This window comes from Acanthopagrus latus, chromosome 18, assembly GCF_904848185.1.
Source record: "Acanthopagrus latus isolate v.2019 chromosome 18, fAcaLat1.1, whole genome shotgun sequence".
NCBI lineage: Eukaryota > Metazoa > Chordata > Actinopteri > Spariformes > Sparidae > Acanthopagrus > Acanthopagrus latus.
This window is the reverse complement of record NC_051056.1, coordinates 23,148,920-23,171,387: the sequence shown is the minus strand read 5'-3', so window position 1 is coordinate 23,171,387 and position 22,468 is coordinate 23,148,920. Positions and strand designations below refer to the sequence as shown.

The following is a 22,468-nucleotide window of genomic DNA, read 5'->3' as shown; positions in this document are numbered from 1 at the left end:
ATGAGTGAGGTAGTAATGGAGGACCCAAAAGCAGATCAAACTCATAAGGCAGGAAATGGGGGAAACAAAAGGCAAGTTTTATTTAAAACAAAGCTGAGACATACAAAAACCCAGGTGAATACATGAAAATTAGTCCAAGGACCAAAAACAAAAGTAGCAATTAAAATAGCTAAACAAAGTGCAACAGAAAAGCAAAGTTCAAATCAAAATCCAATACATAGGAAACAGGAAACCAGAGACACAAGAGGAGACAAGGGGAACTTTGAGGACCTCACACCAAAGGACCTGACAAACATAAGAAGGAAGACAAAGACTATATACACAGACATTAATGACAAGATGAGGAACAGGTGAGGTGTTGAGGACATGTCAGAAGACAAGTACAGAAGGGTTGAATTGGTTCAGACATCATGAAACTGAGTTCAGTGAGGAGCTCTTGCAATATAAAGAGAGTGTGGGACATTACAAGACATGTCTGTGATAAATAATCTACTCATTTTAATTGTCTAAGTCTAAGACATTCTTGTCTTATCAAGTATCGTCAACAATGAACATTTTGGACTTCAAAGACATTCAAATTTGATTCAAGGAGCTTTTCATCATTTGAATCTCTTATTCATCAATTTAAAACAAAAATCTTAAAACAAAAAAAACACTTTTTTTAAAAAAAAAGTCATCTTGGCATCTAAATTAAAAAGTGTAAAGTGTCAGACAGGAGGAGAGGTGGAGGAAAATGTCTGTCCGTCTGTCTGTCGGTTTATGATGAATACTGCAACAACTGCTATTGCAACCACAACGATAGCGCCCACTGCAACAACTCCTGTTGCAGCGATGGCTTGTTCTGCCTCAAGCACCTGCAGAGGGCAACAAAACATCTTTAAGTTAGATGATGAGCAGAGTTTTCACACTGAATCACACTTTCAACACTGTTAACCCTTCTCTGTTTTTCACCCCAGACACAAAAACAGTCTTGCTTTTGAAAAAAAAAACAAAATGGGTCCACTGACCTGCCAGGAAACAGCTTTCCCGTAGCGCAGCTCATTCACAAAGTGCTCACAGTTGGAGCTGTAGATGGAGTACTCCATCATCTTGCCCACCTCCATGAGCGCCTCCTTCACGATGACGCGAGGTGAGCAGTGCTTGTACTTCTTGTCCAGGCTGTTGTTGATTCTCCATGTGCTGTCTCCCACAGCCTCCTGCAGCTTCTGTTTCCTCACCATGGCCTTCTCAGTCGGGACCGACATGAAGGTGTCGGAAATTATACCTGGGACTTCATCTATGAATAAAACGAGAGAGAAACAGAAAGAATTTGTGCAGGATTTATTTATTTGTTGTTTATTAATCATGAATCAGTTCAAACGAATAATCTAATGTGATAATCTGGTCTGTAAATGTTACAGTGACAGCAGGCTGTTATTATTCCAGGTCAGGATTAGAGAGCAGCAGTCCAGACAGAGGACTCACCGCCTGGTGGTGCTGTCAAGTGAACAACGTAGCCATCACCAACATACACAGCCCAGTGCTCATAGGGGCCTCGGAAGATCTCAATCAAGTCCCCAGGCTTTGGTTTCTGGTTAGACTTGGACTAGAACAAACAGGAAACACATTTGAGTTTGCAACAGACTGTCTGGAAACAACTGCAGTACATTTGAGAACTCTGACATGAACTGGGTTATACAGATCAGCACAGATAATATCAGACTTTAGACTGATAAATAAAGCAGATAACTTTGAGTTACATCATCTTCTTTGACTGAACAAGTGCAGAATCAACACACACAGCAGATGACAGTATGAAAAGAAGACAAAAAAGAAGACAACGCTGAAAAGAAGATGATGAAGGAGAAGAAGACGAAGAAGTGGCAGAAGATGATTTAGTGTTCTGATCCAGTGACAGTTTCCTAACCTGTGACTGGCCCATGTCAGTTTGTTTCGTCTGTAAACCTCAAACTGGTTTCAGCTTCCAGATGACTCTCAGCACCTGCAGGAACAAATCGTTGATAGATAAGACGTAGATGGTAGATAATCCGTTGACCTGTGTGTTGTGTGATTCATTTATTTATCATTCTACAGCACAAGGTTGTTTAATTAAATGGTCGATTTAACCAAGGCAGAAACTCATACCTTGAAGTCAACACGTTTTTTTGTGTGCTTGTTAAACATGCAGATTTAACATGGTCAGTACAGACTAAACTGTAATCATGTGATAAAAAAAAAATGTAATGTGCGTTAGCTACAGATGGAATGTAACGTGTGTGTCATGATTGGGATCTTTGGTGTGGCTGTTTTTTCTTTTCTGGTTTCTGTACTGTTGTGTTTTCAGAGGTGTGGCTCCCCTGAGAACTTGAGCTGCCACTTCTCTCACACCTGCTGCTCCTCTGATCTCCTGCGCTTCATTCAGCGCCATTTTCAACTTTACTATGTGGTAGAGCTAACTTTCAAGCCTCTACTTGTAATTTTGCCCTTCAGCCTAACCCTTTTTTCTTCTCGGCCCCTTCAGCGTTGTCATCCTCCATGAGATCTAGGCTCTCCACCTCGACCTCCAGCCTCCACCAGCCCTGAATCTCTCTGAGCCTGTTCCCCCGTGTCTCCACCCTTCCCTCTGTGAGGAGAGGAGCAGGACAGCCACCGCACTCCTCAGCGCTCTCCAGCTCTTCACCTCAAGTCAACCCCTCTGCTCTCTGAGCCTCCCCTGCAACTCCACCTCTGCCAGCTGACTCAAGACCTGCACCATATTCTGACCTTCTGTGTCAAACCCATCCCAGTCTGATTTGTCCGGTCTGGGGTCCTGCAAATAATTTCCAGTTATTATTAATTTCAATTATTCCAATTAATTATCTGGATGGCAGCACAATTCAACAGCAAAACACCAAAAAGTAAACTGATAGCTAAGTTCAATAAACACCTTTCTCAAATAGTCTCACATTAGTATTAATAGGTGAAGTTGATTTAATACATTCAACAGCATAGTTTATATGTAAGTATAAAGCATTAGCTAACTGTCTGTAGAGTACAAGATGAACCAGTTTTAACTTTTTAACACTGTTAACAAAAAAAATCACATTTAATGCAAATGTTTCTTCAGTGTGTCCTCTTACCTGTAACAATAATGTCCAGTGTCAGAGACGCCTCTAAAGAGCCGCATAACTTCATGTGCGAGGTTTCAAGTTTTTCAAGTTTACCTTTCACAATGATGTCATCCAAATGTCACAATGTACACGCCTACATTTTACACAGACTTACATGTAGCTTAAATAAATATCTAAAGAAGTAAGTAGCCTAAATAAATACATAAATAGGGGGAATTTGGGTAAATTCAGGTTGGTGTATCCTCCAGGAAACTTGCATTTTTCTAGAAGCAACACACCTTCAAACATACTGTGGCGGTACTGGCAGTAAAATGCTCACAGGCCCTCCCAACCTACATGGAGACATAAACAAAAAAACATGGAAATCCAGGAGGAATGCCCCAGTGTCTCCTACTTGGACTATAAACCAGTAAACAAATGCCTCTTCAGGGGATAATCAAGCTGAAATGTGCTCCTACAAGCCCCAGTGAAACAAAATGTGAAACTGAAGGTGTATCGGGTTTCAAGTGGTTCCAGAATAAACACAGTTCCCTCACTAGAATGATGTGGGGGCAGCCAAGGAAACACACCAGGGCCTGAACGGACCAGAGTTTCTGGCTGGCAGTCTAAAGGGAGTGAGGTTCTCAGTGAGTCAGGCACAGGGACAGGTTCAGAATGAGCGTTAGAGTCACCTGGGTGTCATTCCCCACCTCTTTTAAGCCTTCACAATGAGGGCGACGTCACACCATGATGGGCTGGGAGGGAAAAGCCCCAAGCTGCCTCCACTCCTCAGTCAGGAGTCAGTTACTGTGAGGACCGGCTTCAGTAACCATGGATACATAATAGTGTCACCTTCCCAGTCAGTCAATTTAAGCAACTCGAGAACTATTTTATGAAATAATCAATACTATGTTTATTGATAATTATCAAAGTTTAATCAATGCCTTCTTAAAAACAGATTCATACAAAACTAGAATGGCACTCAGTAGAGCACATACCTCCACCGAGGCTCAAACCTTTAACTCACTGCATCAAACTGCATCAGTTTGTACTCACTCATAGGCACCAGCCACCTAAATACACCTGGTTGTTGTCATCAAGATCTATGAGTTATTCTCAGAAATTAATGAAAATGTTGGACTTCGTGGATCCGTCACTTTATCCGGATCCGCACCAAAACTAAACAGGATGAAGAAAAAAACTAGTGATCTGGACTTCTGGGGAATTATAACGGGAAATTCATTCATTCACCTCCATTGTATTAGGCACTGATTCTGGAAAGAAATGCTGCTGCTGTCTTAAAAGTTATTTGCGAGGACTTGTTCTTGACTGGAGAGAGCCAAAAGATTCAGAAATTCACTACAACAAGTTCGACAGAGTTCACAGGGACAAAGTAAGGCGCTAAAACACAGAAATACTGATATCATGTTACAGTTTGTGGCTACAGTTAAGACAAAGATGTTTGATGATCTATGATTACATAAATTCAATAGTGAAACCAGCCTGACCATAGTCACACAGCAGCCACTTTCCTCTGACAGGGTGAGAAGCTCATCTTTTTGATAACATTATTTGGACTTCTCACTCTGAGCATGACATCCAAGGAAAATGGCCACCGTGCGAAACGTTGCAGAAAGAAAGATTACCATCCAGAATCACTCATTTGATTCTTTATTCAAAACAATGACAAACAATTTAATGTCATGAGGAAGACAGAACTTTATAGACTCCAGCTAAATTGTCAAACAACCAGCAGGGACGTGTCAGAAGACAAGTACAGACGGGTTGAAGTGGTTTACGGAGGTGCTCTTTCCATACTGGAAAGTTTCAGATAGGAGGAGAGGTGGAGGAAAATGTCTGTCCATGTGTCTGGAGTCTTCTGAGGAGTTCTTCTGTAGCTTCAGCCACAGCCACTATGGGAAGCCCTACATGGCTTTAAAGAGCATTTTAACAACATTTACCGCTAGCCCCTGTGGAAAGCAACAAACATCTTGAAGTTAGATGATGAGCAGAGTTTTCTTAACAAACTAGAGTCCTTTAAAATCATTCACAACTCTGGGAAATATAGAGTTTTAATCCTGTCTAACACTGTGAACCCTTTTCACCACAGCCACAAAAAAATGGGTCCACTGACCTGAAAGGAAACAGCTTTCCCGTATCGCATCTTGGTTGCAAAGTGCTCACAGTTCTCGCTGGTGACGGAGTACTCCATCATCTTGCCCACTTCCATGAGCGCCTCCTCCACAATGTCGTCAGCTGGACGGGGCTCGTACATCTTGTCCAGGATGTTGTTGATTTTCCATTTGCTGTTTCCCACCACCTCCTTCAGCTTCTGTTTCCTCACCATGGCCTTCTTAGATGAGGAACACTTAAAGCTGCTGGAAACTTTACCTGGGACTTCAGTTTTGAATTAAAAAAAAAGAAGCAGACAGAGTTTGTGCAGGATTATGAACTAGACATTGCAATATGTTTTTTAGTGGTTTATTAATCATGAATCAGTTCAAACAAACAATCTAATTTGATAATCTGGTCTGTAAATGTTACAGTGACCGCAGGCTGTTATTATTCCAGACTCTGACAGGATTAGAGAGCAGCAGTACAGACAGAGGACTCACCATCTGGAGGCAATGTGACGTGAACAACGTAGCCACCACCAACATACACAGCCCAGTGCAGGTAAGCAACTCGGGTGATATCAATCAAGTCCCCAGGCTCTGGTTTCTCCTCAGATTTGGATGAGAACAAACAGGAAACATGTTTGACTTTGCAACAGGCTGTCTGGAAACAACTGCAGTACATTTGAGAACTCTAACATGATCTGGGTTATACAGAGAAGTGCAGATAATATCAGACTTTAAAGGTGAATCATAAAGCTGATAAATAAAGCAGATCTAGCATCTACACATGCAGCAGATGGCAGTGTGCAAATGTAAAGTTGGTTTGTAGATGAACCCCAGATAAAGACAAAGAAGAAGACTGAAAAGAAGATGATGAAGGAGAAGAGGACGATAGATAAGCAGCAGAAGACGATTTAGTGTTCTGATCCAGTGACAGTTTCCTAACCTGTGACTGGCCCATGTCAGCTTGTTTCGTCTGTAAACCTCAAACTGGTTTCAGCTTCCAGATGACTCTCAGCACCTGCAGGAACAAATCAGTTCATTAGCACACAACATGAGATAAAGAGAAAAGTAAATGTAACGTTGAGGCATCACTGATGTGGGAATTGTGTTAGAAAAGAGTAGTAGTAGTAGTCTTTAATTAAAGATTTTATCAGTCAGGGCAGTGGCTTTCAAACATGTTGTGTCAAAGGCACACCTGTTTTCATATCTGTGTAAAATAGCCTCTATAGCATCGTGTTATCTAATCACTCTGTACACAGATACTTTTACATCCCTGGAGGGTTTTTAAAGGACTTTTTTAGGGAACAGATTTTGCCTCACTATGAGGACGTGTATGTATATAACAAAGGATATAGTAAATTAAAAACTCACTCATCACTTGTTGTTTCATTGTGTATTACAATAATAACCTAATTCTAAAAAAACAAAGAAATAAAAACACAAGAGGACACATGCTGACTGGTTTACTCAGGAAACAAGTGACAAGATTGATTTATTTATCATTTTACATCTTACTGTTACTCACAAAATGATAACAAATTCATATGAATAGGTGAAAAAAAACAAAATGTAATGACAACAATCAGACATATTTTTTATTATCCATTATAACCAGATGTTGTGTGACATCATAACAGCTCTTCTGGTTAGTTCAGTCCCCATCATCATGTCATGTCATGTCATTATCCGTAACCGCTTATCCCTTTCCATGGGGTTGAGGGTGTTGCTGCTGGAGCCAATCCCAGCCTTGTCTCAGGGCGAGGCCAGCCCTGGCGCCTGGCGTCTGGCGAGGCCAGCTCATGGCAGGGCCCTCAATGATGAGCAATGTGGGGTTCAGCATCTCACTCAAGGACACTTGAACATGCAGCTCAGCCTTGCCCGGAGCCGGGATCAGAATCAGCGACCTTCCGATCACTAGTCGACCTGCTCTACCCACTGAGCTACAGCAGATATACCATATCCAATATGGCGGTGACTTCTACGTATAATTCAGTGCTCAATGAGGCGCTACGCAAGGCTGTTTCTGTCTTTTTCGGGGTCCTATGCAAGATGCCGTCTGCTCCCCCTATTTTGTCAAACTATGATGGACCCTTTTAGGTGATCCACAAAGATGCAACAATCTATTGTGTTGTAAGAGGAAAACAGGGTAGAGTCATGAAAACCTCTCTCAAATTAAAATCAAACATCTTAAATTGACCCACCCAAGCAAGTTGAACTGACAGAAAATGACAATACAAGGTAAAAAATGGGGATCCCCATAGGTCAATAAATTAGTGTGATGCAGTGTTCAAACAAAAATGTTTATTTTAAATTGTGTATATATATATATATATATATATATATATATATATATATATATATATATATATATATATATATATATATATATATATATATATGCTGTAGCTCAGTGGGTAGAGCTGGTGGACTGGTGATCAGAAGGTCGCTAGATGGAATCCCGGCTCCCCTGGTGCGGGACTGAGCTACATGTTGAAGTATCCCTGAGCAGGATACTGAACCCCAAAGTTGCTCCTGATGTGCAGTTGGCACCTTGTGTGGCAGCCACTGCCATCAGTAAGGGTCCTGCGATGAGCTGGCAACTCTTCCAGGGTGCCCTGCTGCTTCCTGGTCCGTGGCTCCAAAATATTTCAGAATTGCTCCTGCAAAGACAAAACTCCTCAGGTTACCAAGCAAAATAGATCCTGAGCTAATAATCATACTATTTAATTATGCTATGTTGCAGTAATGCAGAAATTCATCTGTTTTTATTTTAGACATTGCAATATACAGTAGAGTGTTCCTTTAAAGCATGCACCCAGTTTCAAAGTTGTGATCTTTAAGCAGTTTTTGACACACTGTACTTGTTACAGTTATGAAACGAAAATGACTGATAAGCACTATGTGATATTGAAGGAATGTTTTTGTGTATATTTCGCAGGGTATTACAAAGTGGACTACTTGTGCCTAACTGGTGATATGGTCTTAACCTATATTCTGTGGGCAGAATTAACAGTCATATATGGTATAGTTTACTTTAAATTTACTTTAATTGGTTTTATTATGATTCTTTTGAATAAAGAAAGTAATAAATCAATAACATAACTTCCTACATAACTGTAGGAATGTTGGCAGACTTATTAAAATGATATTGTCACAATAAGTGTTCTAACAAATGTGGTAAAGAAAGATGCAAATAGCCCAGCAGAGTTAACAATAATCCACTGCCACAATAGTCCATAATAATCCACAGTAGGCCTAATATGTATTAGTGCTGTTAAGTACACTTCACATTAGAGACCTAAAAAGTGAGGACACACTAAAGTAGATAAATTAATCACAAAAATAATCCTAAAGTAATGTTCCGTGGCATATATTGAACAGCAGAGGAGGTCTATGACAGAACAGCAGCTCCCTCTGGACTTCTGCCTAACAACACACCCTCCCTCCCAAATATGATGCCAACGGGCTGGACCTGCTATAATTCACTAAAAACTGTTGTCACCTCAGTCAGTCAGTCTCACGGCATTCACATGTGACATATACATGTTATTTTAGCCATTTCCTAAAGCAAACACTTAAGCTAGCGAACAGTTTGTCATCAAAGCTCCCCCACGTCGGGAAAACAAACCTTACCTTCATCCTGTGAGCGATTTTCTTCATCTACTTTCTTCTTTTTTTCTCTTTTCTGAACCAGATACACATGTTTGTCTTGATGCCAAGTTAATTCCACCGTCATTCTCCTCACTAACGTGAATGTCCGGTACCGGCTCAACCCAACGTCTAGCAGTACCCCGAACACCCCCGACGGTCGTCATAGCGACGCGGCGAGTCACTGGATGATGATCGTATCTGACCAATCAGCGGGCGTATCGCCGTGGCTCGCTTGGAACCGCGGTGAAAATAACAACCAGATAACTAAGTAAACTAAGTAATAAGTAAAGGCGAGTCGAGTCGGGCCGGTTCCATGCAGTTGAAAAGTGCGAGTCACTCTTCAGATACTGAGGCCAGACTTGCAACTTGAGGGGGCCCCCTAGTGGTGCGGGGGCACAATGCACCCGCATAGTCCGCAAATAGCAAGAATGGGCTCTGCGTCTTTGCGTCTATGAGGTCAGCCCATCTTAGTTTCAGTTTTGATTTGCGATGACATCTCTTGAACAAATAATGCACACAACCTAAATCCACAGGCCCAACATGTTTACTCTGCACCAGCTTGAGGTGTCAGGACCAGGGCTGAGAAAAATATATCGAGAGGAGGTGAATAAAGTCTAAAAGCCCAGAATAAACTTGACATTTCGAGATTAAAGTCGACAAATTATTTTAACAAATAAATAAAATAATACAAATGCTGCAGGTTCCTCCAAACAGAAATCACAACTGTCCTCGGTTACACTACCGTTTGTTGGTTTTCTTACCTTTAACAATAATGTCCAATATCTGAGACATCTGCAAGACGCCCCCCACCAAACTTCAGCTGTGTGTCAGTGAGCTGATTGTTGCTGTATTTATTCAGGTGGAACAGGAAACCTTCAGAATAAAAGCATCACCCAACAGTCACAATGTCCACTCGTACAGCAAACACAGACTAATAACACAAATGTAGCTTAAATAAATAGATGAATCAATACATTTATGTAGAATATATTACATTATACAGAGATGAGTTTCTGTTGTTTCTGCCCCCATTGAATTAATAAAAACTTTAAAAACCTTCTAGTACACTACAAAACATTTTAACAGAGAACTGAAGACTCCAAAATAAAAGTTTACATAAACACACTGCATATGTGTAAAAAGTAGTATAAAGCCTTTTGTGGATTCAGAAGAAGCTGCATGGAATCTGATAAACTGCTTCGAGTGATGTCACTCAGTGGCTCAGTTGCATTGTGGGTAATGTACAGACCAAGTTTTGAAAAGCAGTCCACCGGTCTAATATTGCGTTCTATAACACTGTTAAATGCAGCAGGACCAGAGCTATCAGCCTTTTGTTATTCCACATATTCCTCTTCCTTTTTCAAACCTGGTGCCTACATTACCCACAATGCAACTTAGCCACTGAGGGACATCACTGGAGGCTATTCATCAGATTACATGCAGCTTCAGCTGGAGCCACAAAAGGCTTAATACCACTTTTTTCACATATGTAGTCATTCTCCCAAGACAAGATAAAGACAAGAGTTCAATGTGGCCTGTCTCCACATAGTAACAGTAATATAGTGCAGTATGCTCATTCTAATTAAAAGTGCCTTGAAATCAAAATAAACAAAAGGGGTCAAGGAAAATAAGTGAACAGCTGAAACCATAAATAAAGAGTTTAAAAACTGAAACCTTACTGAGGGATCACGAGGTGTGAGGGGACGCTGTGTCACCGACAAAAAGTCTCATTTAGAATCACACAAATTATTCTTCATTTAAAACAATTACAAACATCTAAATGTCAGAGGAAGACAAAACATCATAAACTCCAGATAGAGACGTTTAGATTTGATTCAAGAGGTTTATTTAATGTATCTGTTTATAATAATCTTCCAGAAAGCCACTTTTGTTTTTATCAATACAAAAGACCACCTCAACTGATGATGAGTGATGATGAATAAATAGTTATTAGGCTTTGCTGGTGATCTGTTGATTGAGCTCCTGAAAACCCTGGACTTCAATCACTGCTTGTCCTCGTCTTCTCTTTTCCTCCTTCCAGACAGAGCTCCTACCAGAAAGGCAATACCCAGAAACCCAGCTACTGCTGCCACAGTTGCGATTATAGCGTTACGCACCTGCAGACAAAATGTGACATCCTTTAGTTTGCAGACAGGAAACTGATGAGCAGTCTTGACATTCAAAGCTCCATTAAAATGTATCCATACTGATAATCAGACATTTTTTGTACCACCCTCTTCTATTATGATGTAAAATGTAGATTATAATGTCAAAACATTTTGAGGAGTTTTCATGTGTGTGTTGATCCTCATCGTGACAATGAGTCACTTTGAATCAATTTAACTGACACGACAACTTCTTCGATGTCTTCTTCATGGCCGGCTGCAGCCACGAGTCCTGAGTTGAACAGTGACTGTGATGTAGGAGGACTGCTTGATGCAGTCAGTTCAGAAGGACAGTGCAGCAGGGCTCAAGTGGGGAGCAGATGCACATGAAGTCAGTTTATCCAGCTTTTTCAAATGAAACAGGGTTTCCTCACCTTTTTATGAATTATCCATCACTTCTTATGGACAGTTCAGCCAGAAGACACATTTTTTGATTCACCATAGCCCTGAGTGTAGTCTTCTAGTTGAAGCTTGTGTGTTAGAGGCTCCACCCTGTGGTGCTCAGAGGATGATGCACTGAAGGCCAACACTAAAGATATTTATGTATTTGATTTTGATAGAGGTCCCTGAAGATCTCAGTCAGGTCTCCGGGCTCCAGTTTCTCATCAGACTTTGATGAGGACATACAGAAATAATGAGGTTTGACTTTGCAAAAGATTGTGTTTGGCAATAACTGCAGTACATCTGAGCCAGACAGACTCTCTGACATAAACCGGGTTATACAAAGATAATGCAAGACTCTTAACCTGCTTTCAAACTAATTACATTATATTCTATAGACAATAACACATTGAATACATGCTGTAACAGTTGCATGATTAAAAATAATTGCTGTAATAGAAGAAATCTTGAAAGCCTCTGGATTTTCAATATCCGTTGTCTTATCAGTATCTGATTAATTAGGTAGCTGGGAAATTTGAACTATTTGTCAGATTCCCTGCATACGACTTCATCCTTTTGATAATAACACTCTGAGCATTTCAGTCATAATAATATTGTGAATAAAAGCCCATAGTTTCACATATGTTTTGGGGGTTTGATTAAATAATTAAATATATTGCAAAACGAGGTGGATTGGTTTAGTCTTAACTCTCAGTTGACGGTGTTGGGAGGGGTCACGTGTTGATTCCCGAGAAAAAGAAAGAAGAAGAGGAGAAACGAGCAAAGGATAAAGGTATGGAGCCATGTCATCTACTCATAGGTGTGACCATGAGATGAAATGACCTTAATTAGTATAAGTTAGGCTCACTCGTATGTTTGTTAGCCTCTTGCTATACTGCTGGCTATAATAGTAGATGACGACAGCATCCGTTTTCAGTCCAACTGACTAGCAAACATTATATCTAATTATTTTCACCCTAATAATGTGTATGTAACACAACATGACTAGCTCACATAAGCTCACATCACCGCCACTGGCTCAGAGGATGATGCACTGAAGGCCTACACTAAAGACATTCATGTATTTTGATTTTTGGTGGAGGTGTCTGCAGGAAGCTGATGCCAGTTTGATTCAGGCTTTGGTGCATTTAGAACTTTAAAATATGTCACACCTCTCTTTTCCAGTACAACACGTTTGTTCACCCAACTTTGACTAAAAAGAAGAGTTTTGTCTCACATTTTAATTGTATTTTTATCCTTAATTTGCAGTCTTATCACTTTTGATATTGGATTTCTGTCTTTTATTGAGTTATTTATCTATTTACCGATATCTTGTCCTGTGTACAGAAGGTGCCCGTACCAAAGAGAGGAAACTGCTTGCTGTGTTAGTTTTATTAAAGTTAGAAAGAACCTAAATTAAACTAAACCTTAAAGTGAAACTCTCACCAAAAAGCAACCAAGGCTTTATTTGGAATTGAATATGAGTCGAACCTTCGTGTAAAAGCGTAATTACGCCGAAAGACGCACTTTTAAGATTTACTGTAGTTTCGGTTTTGGGCACGTACATTTGAACGGGAGTGTTAGGGGCATGATACGCTAGCATCAAAATCGCTATTTTTAGAACACTAAGGAGGCTCGACAACATGAAACTTTGCTCTTAGCATCACCAGGGTGCTAGTGTATCATGTCCCTAGCACTCCTGTTCAAAATAAATGTGCCCAAAACCGAAACTAAAATCTTAAAAAGTGCGTCTTTCATCGTAATTACGCTTTTACACGAAGGTTTGACTCATATTCAATCCAAAATGAAGCCTCGAGTTTCACTTTAATCGATGAAACAAAGCTGGCTGTGCTTGTTTGTTTGTTATGTTTGATCAATTGAACTGACCGAGAAACCTCCAAATGTATGCACAAACCTTCTTTTCAAAACCCCACCAGCTTTAATATTCCTTTAATGAGTTTCTTGTGTGTGAGTATGCTATAACTCTTCTTTTATCATTCATTTAACCTTAACTTAATTCATCTCATACTAACACAAACTCCACCCAAGGCACAAAAAGGTTTCTTTAATGTAAAAGACGAACATGCATCCACTGACCTGCCTGGACTCAGCCTTTCCGTAGCGCAGCTTCTTTGCAAAGTGCTCACAGTTCCACCTCTTGATGCCATACGGCTGCTCTGTGCCCACCAACTGAAGCGCCTCCTCCACAATGATATCTGCTTGGTGGGGATCGTACCTCTCATCCAGGTCATTGTTGACTCTCCAATCGTCGGTTCCCACCACTTCACTTAGCTTCTCTTTCTTCACCACGGCCCTCTGAGCTGCGACCGACATCACACTGCTGACCCCAGCACCAGCGCATTCAGCTGTAAATTAAATGGGTGTCAGGAGGAAGACAAAAAAAAGTGCACAGGATTATACACTAATCATGATGACATATTTGTGGTTTATTTATTATGAATCGGTTTATTCAAACAAGCAATCCAAGTAGTATGGAGGGACTCACAGGGTGGTACCATGTGAACAACTAAGCCGTCACCAATGTACACAGCCCAGTGCTGATAACCACCTCGGAAGATCTCAATCAAGTCCCCAGGCTCTGGTTTCTGATTTGACTTTGATTAGAACAAACAGGAAACATGTTTGACTTTGGAATGGACTGTATGGAAAAAAAACTGCAGTACATTTGAGAACTCTGACATAATCTGGGTTACACAGAAAAGCACAGAAAATATAAGACTTGAATCATGAAGCTAATAAGATAAAGTAGATGACATTGAGGTAAATTTTCTTCATTGACTGAGCAAGTGCAGCATCTACACATGCAGCACATGGCAGTATGCAAATGTAAAGTTGGTTTGTAAATTGCCAGTGGACCACAGATAAAGACAAAGAAAAGAAGACAACACTGAAGAGAAGATAATGAAGGAGAAGAAGACGAAGAAGTGGCAGAAGATGATTTAGTGTTCTGATCCAGTGACAGTTTCCTAACCTGTGACTGGCCCATGTCAGTTTGTTTCGTCTGTAAACCTCAAACTGGTTTCAGCTTCCAGATGACTCTCAGCACCTGCAGGAACAAATCAGTTCATTAGCACACAACATGAGATAAAGAGAAAAGTGAATGTAACGTTGAGGCATCATTGATGTGGGAATTGTGTTAGAAAACAGTAGTAGTAGTCTTTATTTAAAGATTTTATCAGTCAGGGCAGTGGTTTTCAAACATGTTGTGTCAAAGGCACACCTGTATTCATATCTGTGTAAAATAGCCTCTATAGCATCGTGTTATCTAATCACTCTGTACACAGATACTTTTACATCCCTGGAGGGTTTCAAAGGACTTTTTTAGGATACAGATTTTGCCTCAGTATGAGGGAGTAAATGGTTTGTGTTGATGTTTTGACAGTTAAACAATAATGTCACTGATGTAGATGATCTGTTGACCTGTGTGTTGTGTGACTCATTTATTTACCATTCTACAACAGAGGGTTGTATAACTCAATGGTAGTTAATCAAAACTGTTTTAGAGAGGTGTTATTTTTATCAATTAAAAAAAATGTCATGACTGATATAAAGATGACACAAAATGAAACAGTTTTGAGATCACTGTGACCTTTATTAATGTCACCAATATAACCAAGGCAGAAACTCATACTTTGAAGTCAACCCATATGTTTGTGTGTAATTGTTAAACATGCAAATTTAACATGTTCAGTACAGATTGAACTGTTATCACTGTGTGTTTTTGGTGTGGCTGCTTTTGTCCTTTCTGTACTGTTGTGTTTTCAGAGCTGCTCTGCAGAGGCTGGGTGTGGCTTCCCTGATAACTGGAGCTCCTCAGCCTCCATTTTCTGAAGCCTCCAGCCTCCACCAGCCCTGAATCTCTCTGAGCCTGTTCCCCCGTGTCTCCACCTTTCCCTCTGTGAGGAGAGGAGCAGGACAGCCACCGCACTCCTCAGCGTTCTCCAGCTCTTCACCTCAAGTCAACCCCTCTGCTCTCTGAGCCTCCCCTGCAACTCCACCTCTGCCAGCTGACTCAAGACCTGCACCACATTCTGAGCTTCTGTGTCAAATAAACCTCTTAAACCCATCCCAGCCTGGTTTGGATCCTGCAAAATCAGTCTTAATCAGTCATCAATCATCAGCAATGACACTCTGTGTGTTTGTCACAGCATCACTGGCATATTTTACCCCACAACCTCCATTTTGACAAAACTGGTCCACACAGGGGCTCAGACCCACAATGATTTTATGAACTTGTTCTGTGAGAACCTGCATACAAAATAAATGTAAAAAATGTGCTTCTAAATGCTTCTAATTTAAACATTTTGTGTATACTGTAAGCCTATGTTGTGGCATGAAGGGGCTACAACTTTTATTCCATTGTGTGACCTCATTGCTAAAATATAACTGAAATGACTTTAACTTTATTTAATTCTAATAAGATTTTGTTTCAGTTTAGTTTCAGTTTTTTATGTGGCTATCGTTTCGTATTGAGTTTCAGGTAAGACAAGTTTTTTTCAAGGGATTCAATTTAGTTTCACTTTTAATTTACAGTAAGCACCCTGGGGCCAAACAATAGAAACACCCTCAGGTTGCCCATAACAAGGCCTACCTGGTTTGAAAGCACCAAAAACTAACCTGAACATTTCTAGGACGATCCTGGCTGTGTGAGCGTTCTTTAGAGCTTAGTTTGAGTTTTTCATAAAAGAATTGTTTTCATTTAGCTTGGATGTATTTTTTTTTCCACAGGTCATTGTGGTTTTAGTTTCAGTTTTTATTTTTTTTATTTTAAAAGATAATAATCTGGATGGCAGCACAATTCAACAGCACCAAAAGTAAAATTATAGAAAATTATAGAAAAGATATAGATTAAATTATAGATAAGTTCAATAAACACCTCTCTCAAAATGTTTCACATTAGTATTAAAAGGTGAAATTAAGATAATAAACTGTCAACTTAGACATAAAACATTAATTTACTGTCTGTGCAGTACAAAATAAACCAGTTTTAACATTTTAGCAAATACACAATTTCCGACAGGTCTTCTGACAAAAAAAATCACTTTCTATTTAAATGTTTCATCAGTGTGTCCTCTTACCTTTAATGATGAAGTCGAATGTCAGAGACGCCTCCAAAGAGCCACATAACTTCATCTGTGAGATCAAGTTATTCAAGTTTATCCAAACATCCCAATGTACACGCCTACATTTCACAGAGACTTAAACATAATACACAGACTTAACATAATAGCTTAGCTTCCCGGTCATGGCTGATTTAAGCTACTAGTATTTAATGAAATGTTCAATATTCTGTTATCTCATCAGTATTAAAGTTGAATCTAACCCTTCTTAAAAACAGATTCATACGAAACTGGAATGGCACTCAGTAGAGCACAGACCTCCACCAAGGCTCAAACCTTTAAATTTTTTTCTTTTTTGTTCTTCATCAGTTTGTACTCACTCATAGATACCAGCCAGCTAAATACACCTGGTTGTTTTAATCAGGATCTATGAATTATTTTCGGAGAAATAAATGAAACAAACAAACAAAAAAGAATTGATCCGCTTCTTATCAAAATGCTTTGAGAGCAATAAGTGAACAATTAAGACAGTGATATTTTATGATGTTTGATTACAGACATTCAATACTGAAACCAGCCTGACCATAGTCACAAAGCAGCCATTTTCTTCTGACATCGAGTCAGGGTGTGAAGCTCATCCTCATGATGAAATGATTTGGACTTCCTACTCTGAGCATGACGTCAGAGGAAAATGGCCACCATGTGAAATGAAAGAAAGAAACCACACAATCACATCCAGAATCACACAAATTATTCTTTATTCAAAGCAATAACAGATGATTTAACGTCTGAGTAAGACAGAACTTTATAGAATTCAGCTAAATTGTCAAACAATCAGCAGGAACATGTCAGAAGACAAGCACAGAAGGGTTGAAGTGGTTCGGACATCATGAAACTGAGTTCATGCAGCTCTCACAATAAAGAGAGTGTGTGGGACATTATAAGACATGTCTGTGATATATAATTAGCTCAGTTTCATTGTTTAAAACATTCTTGTCTTATCATGTATTGGCAACAATGAACGATTTGGACTTCAGAGACATTCAGATTTGATTCAAGGAGCTTTTCACCCTTTTGAATTTCTTATTCATATATTTTTTTTTTTTAAAGAAAAAAGTTAAAATCACAAGAAAAAAATCTAAAAATATAAAGAAATTAAATCTTGGCATCTTAATCAAGACGTGGAAAGTTTCTGACAGGAGGAGAGGTGGAGGAAAATGTCTATCAGCCTGTCTATCAATTTCTGATGAGACTTGCTACAATTGCTGCTGTAGCCACAACAGCACCGCCCACTGCTGCAATAATACCTGTTGCAGCTGCTGCTTGTTCTGCCTCATGCACCTGTGGAGGGCAACAAACTTCAAGTTAGAAGATGAGCAGAGTTTTCTCAACAATCTAAAGTCCTTTAAAATCATTCACAACTCTGGGAAATACAGAGTTTTAATAACCAAAAAATCACACTTTCAAAAACAACTGACTACATCCTAATATTGCTAACTCTTCTCTGTTTTTCACCACAGCCAAAAAAAGAGTTGTTTGTGAGAAAAATGGATTCACTGACCTGACGAGACACAGGTTTTCCATAGCGCAGCTTGGTTGCAAAGTGCTCACAGTTCTCGCTGATAACGGAGTACTCCATCAAATTATCCACCTGCCTGAGCGCCTCTTTCACAATAATGTCAGGTGAGCGGGGCTTGTACTTTTTGTCCAGGATGTTGTTGATTCTCCATTTGTTGTCTCCCACCACCTCCCTCAGCTTCTCTCTCCTCACCATGGCCTTCTTCGTCGGGACAGACGTCAAGGTGTTGGAAGCTGCACGTCGGACGTCAGCTATGAATAAAAAGAGAAACAGACAGAGTTTGTGCAGGATTATGATCTAAATATTGCAACATGTTTTTTAGTGGTTTATTAATCATGAATCAGTTCAAACAAACAATCTAATTTGATAATCTGGTCTGTAAATGTTACAGTGACCGCAGGCTGTTATTATTCCAGACTCTGACAGGTCAGGATTAGAGAGCAGCAGTACAGACAGAGGACTCACCGCCTGGTGGTGATGTCACATGAACAACGTAGCCATCACCAACATACACAGCCCAGTGCTGATAACCACCTCGGAAGATCTCAATCAAGTCCCCAGGCTCTGGTGTCTCATCAGACTTTGATTAGAACAAACAGGAAACATGTTTGACTTTGCAACAGACTGTCTGGAAACAACTGCAGTACATTTGAGAACTCTAACATGATCTGGGTTATACAGAGAAGTGCAGATAATATAAGACTTTAAAGGTGAATCATAAAGCTGATAAATAAAGCAGATAACATTGAGCTAAATTGCCTTCTTTGACTTAACAAGTGCGGCATCTACACATGCAGCAGATGGCAGTGTTCAAATGTAAAGTTGGTTTGTAGATGAACCCCAGATAAAGACAAAGAAGAAGACTGAAAAGAAGATGATGAAGGAGAAGAGGACGATAGATAAGCAGCAGAAGAACATTTAGTGTTCTGATCCAGTGACAGTTTCCTAACCTGTGACAGGCCCATGTCAGCTTGTTTGGTCTGTAAAGCTTAAACTGGTTTCAGCTTCCAGATGACTCTCAGCACCTGCAGGAACAAATCAGTTCATTAGCACACAACATGAGATAAAGAGAAAAGTAACTGTAATGTTGAGGCATCACTGATGTGGGAATTGTGTTAGAAAAGTGTAGTAGTAGTCTTATTTAAAGCTTGTATTAGTCAGGGCAGTGGCTTTCAAACATGCTGTGTCAAAGGCACACCTGTATTCATATCTGTGTAAAATAGCCTCTATAGCATCGTGTTATCTAATCACTCTGTACACAGATACTTTTACATCCCTGTTTTAAAGGACTTTTTTAGGGAACAGATTTTGCCTCAGTATGAGGAAGTGTATGTATATAACAAAGGATATAGTGAATTAAAAACTCACTCATCACTTGTTTTGTTGTATATTACAATAGTAATCTAATTCTAATAAAACAAATAAATAAAAACACAAGAGGACAAACACTGACTGGTTCACTCATGAAAAAAGGTACAAGGTTCATTTATCATTTTATAAGGCAGGGCTGTGTAAGAACATGCTGGTTATAGTTTCTTTCTGCTGCTGACAAAACTCAGAGCTCATTTTAGTTTCAGTTTTGATTTCCAATAACATCTCTTGAACACATAATGGCCACACACAGGCCCAACATGTTAACTCTGCACCTCTCTAAACCAGCTTGAGGTGTCAGGACCAGGGCTGAGGAATATATTATGAGAGGAGGTGAATAAAGTCGAAAAGTCCAGAATAAACTTGACATTTCAAGATTAAAGTCGACCCCAACAGACCTCATTTTTAAATTTTAGCAAATAAATTAATGAAATACAAATGCTGCAGGTTCTTCTAAGTAGAAATCATAACAGTCCTTGTGTGCCTCGTCACACCATTTGGGAGCCATAGAGTTAGGACATATATAATAAAAAGATTTTCAAACAACAAACGCTGACTGGTTTACTCAGGAAACAAGGTACAAGCTTCATTTAGCATTTTACAACACAGGGTTGTATAAGAACATGCTGGTTATAGTTTCTTTGTGTTACTCACAAAATTATAACATAAGTTTATAGTAATGGGTGAATGAAGCTAAATGTAATAACAACAATTGACATATTTTCTATTATCCATTAAAACCAGATGTTGTGTGACATCATAACATCTCTTCTAGCTGGTTCAGTCCCCATCAATACACTCAGGAGCCACTTTATTTAAAACACTTAGTTTAAAAGTAAGTTTTAAAGATATTTTAGCCTCATCACCTGTTGTTTCAGTTTAGATTTACTTTTTCTTGAAAGGGTATTTTATTTGGTTCCTGGTTTAATCAAATGTTTCCAACTTTGATTTAGTTTCTGTTTAAATTTATGATGAGTGACCTTGAAACAAAATGAAAGAAACACTGGAAGGTACAAAAAGCTTTAAAATGCTCGTTTTCAATGTTTAGTTTTACAATTTTCTGACAAAATGTTGTTTTTATTTATCTTTAGTTCACAACATTTGTTCCTGCTCATTTTGTCAGGTCAGCTCATTTCAGTTTCAGGACCAGCGGTGAGAAAGAAATGACAGAAAAGTCATTGTTTTATCCATTATGTATTTCAATTTCATGTCACAATTTTGTAAATGAAGTTGAAAAGTTCAAAATAAACTTGACATTTCAAGATTAAAGTCGATCCTGATAGACCACGTTTTAAGATTTTAGCAAATAAACAAAATTACTAGAAATCACAACAGCCCTCAGTTACACTACAGTTTGTTTGTTTGTTTGCTTGTTTGTTTTCTTACCTTTAACAATAATGTCCAATATCTGAGACACCTCCAAGAATGCCACCACCAAACTTCAGCTGTGTGTCAGTGAGCTGATTGTTGCTGTATTTATTCAGTTGGAACAGGAAACCTTCAGAATAAAAGCATTACCCAAAGGTCACAATGTCCACTCCTACATCTAACGCAGACTAATTACACAAATGTAGCTTCACCCTTGTATGGTGTTCAGGTCTGTGGGATCTGTTAAGAAAAAATATACAATTCATTATTTTTTCAAAGTCAGACTCACTGGCCTCGGCTCATTTTCCGTGAAGAACATATATCAGAACACACTTTCAATGACCACACACTGTACACGCCCCCTACACGATTATATTACAAACAGGATGTCTGGAGCCACTGTGTCGACTGTGAGAAATGACATAGACTTCCTGTTAGTGATAAGGACAGGAGGAGGAAGGGAGAATGTCACATTGTTTGAGGTGTCACAAGAGCCAGAGGAGGGAGCAAATCCCCCACATGAGAAGATACAAAAGTTTTAGATAAGATGACATTTGCTGTCCCATTTGTTACATCAAAGAGTCATTATTATGTAAAGAAAATGTTTTATGACTGTTGTAAATGAAGGTAACCTAAACAATTTAGAGTTTGGCAGAGAACGCTTTTTCCTTCTCTCCACGCTGCGTGCATTAAACGAGATTTGATTCATACGCTGAAGTCTGAAATTCTTCGGAGACTTAGCAACTCTTTACCTCACAAAGGAGAATTTCCACTACATCGATGTCAATGGAGTGAACTTTATAAAGCTCCTACTACAAAGTGCTGCAAGTTAATGCCTCTCATTTACACATTCACACACGTACGAATATATTTGAGAAACAGATAGGAATCAAAAACAACGTCTGTTACGTTCTCTGATGATTATAAATGTGAACTACTCCTTATATGTTCAGTACACAGGTCGGCACCAAACCCAGATACGTATTTTTATAACGTTTTTATGAGTGTTTACAGCTGCCGATGAATGTAACTCTGTGACTCTGATGGAAAAATGACAGTTAAATATTTAATCTGTGACTATAATAACCAGATCCTGACATGTAAATGCGGCATAAGATGACAATAATAGGTTACTTAATTATTATTGTTTCACAATAACAATAGAGTTGGACAAGATAAAGACAAGAGTTCAATGTGGCCTGTCTCCACACAGTAACAGTAATATAGTTCAGGATGCTCATTCTAATCAATAGTTCCTTGAAATCAAAATAAACAAAAGCAGTCAAGGAAAATAGGTGAACAATTAAAACCATAAATAAAGAGTTTAAAAACTGAAACCTTACTGAGGGATCACGAGGTGTGAGGGGACAGAAAGTCACAGACAGAAAGTCTCATTTAGTTTCACACAAATGATTCTTTATTCCAAACAATTACAAACATTTAAATGTCAGAGGAAGACAAAACATTATAAACTCCAGATAGAGACGTTTAGATTTGATTCAAGAGGTTTATTCAATGATAAACAGTTATTAGGCTTTGCTGGCGATCTGTTGATCAAGCCCCTGAAGAGGCGACACTGGACTTCAGTCACTGCTTGTTCTTGTTTTCTTTTTTGCTCTCTGCAGTCATAACTCCGGCCAGAGCTCCAATACCCAGAACCACTGCTGCTGCCCCACCTACAACC

The 22,468-nt window shown here is 39.3% G+C and overlaps 2 protein-coding genes across 3 annotated transcripts in view; both read right to left on the bottom strand.

The window, feature by feature from the left end:
• Window positions 1–65: 65 nt before the first annotated feature.
• On the bottom strand, window positions 66–9,680 carry LOC119007465 (phospholipase A and acyltransferase 4-like). The gene is made up of 5 exons (XM_037077177.1): window positions 9,601–9,680; window positions 1,907–1,981; window positions 1,465–1,585; window positions 1,008–1,276; window positions 66–854 (listed from the first exon to the last, which is right to left on the bottom strand). The coding sequence occupies exons 2-5, from the start codon at window positions 1,919–1,921 to the stop codon at window positions 708–710; spliced, it is 552 nt and encodes a 183-aa protein (XP_036933072.1). The 5' UTR covers window positions 1,922–1,981; window positions 9,601–9,680; the 3' UTR covers window positions 66–707.
• Window positions 9,681–10,691: 1,011 nt separating this feature from the next.
• Window positions 10,692–22,468, bottom strand: part of LOC119007468 (phospholipase A and acyltransferase 2-like) — a 31,180-nt gene continuing 19,403 nt past the window's right edge. The window contains exons 1-5 of one of the 2 annotated variants that reach the window (XM_037077184.1): window positions 20,803–21,086; window positions 14,378–14,452; window positions 13,892–14,000; window positions 13,483–13,751; window positions 10,692–10,956 (exon numbers count right to left, since the gene is read on the bottom strand). In XM_037077184.1, the coding sequence (XP_036933079.1) occupies window positions 10,843–10,956; window positions 13,483–13,751; window positions 13,892–14,000; window positions 14,378–14,392 (507 nt within the window). In that variant the 5' untranslated portion in view covers window positions 14,393–14,452; window positions 20,803–21,086 and the 3' untranslated portion in view covers window positions 10,692–10,842. Of the gene's footprint in view, window positions 10,957–13,482; window positions 13,752–13,891; window positions 14,001–14,377; window positions 14,453–17,200; window positions 17,808–18,027; window positions 18,297–18,510; window positions 18,626–18,995; window positions 19,071–20,802 lie in introns of those variants that run through there. The other variant, XM_037077186.1, reaches the window with a different exon arrangement.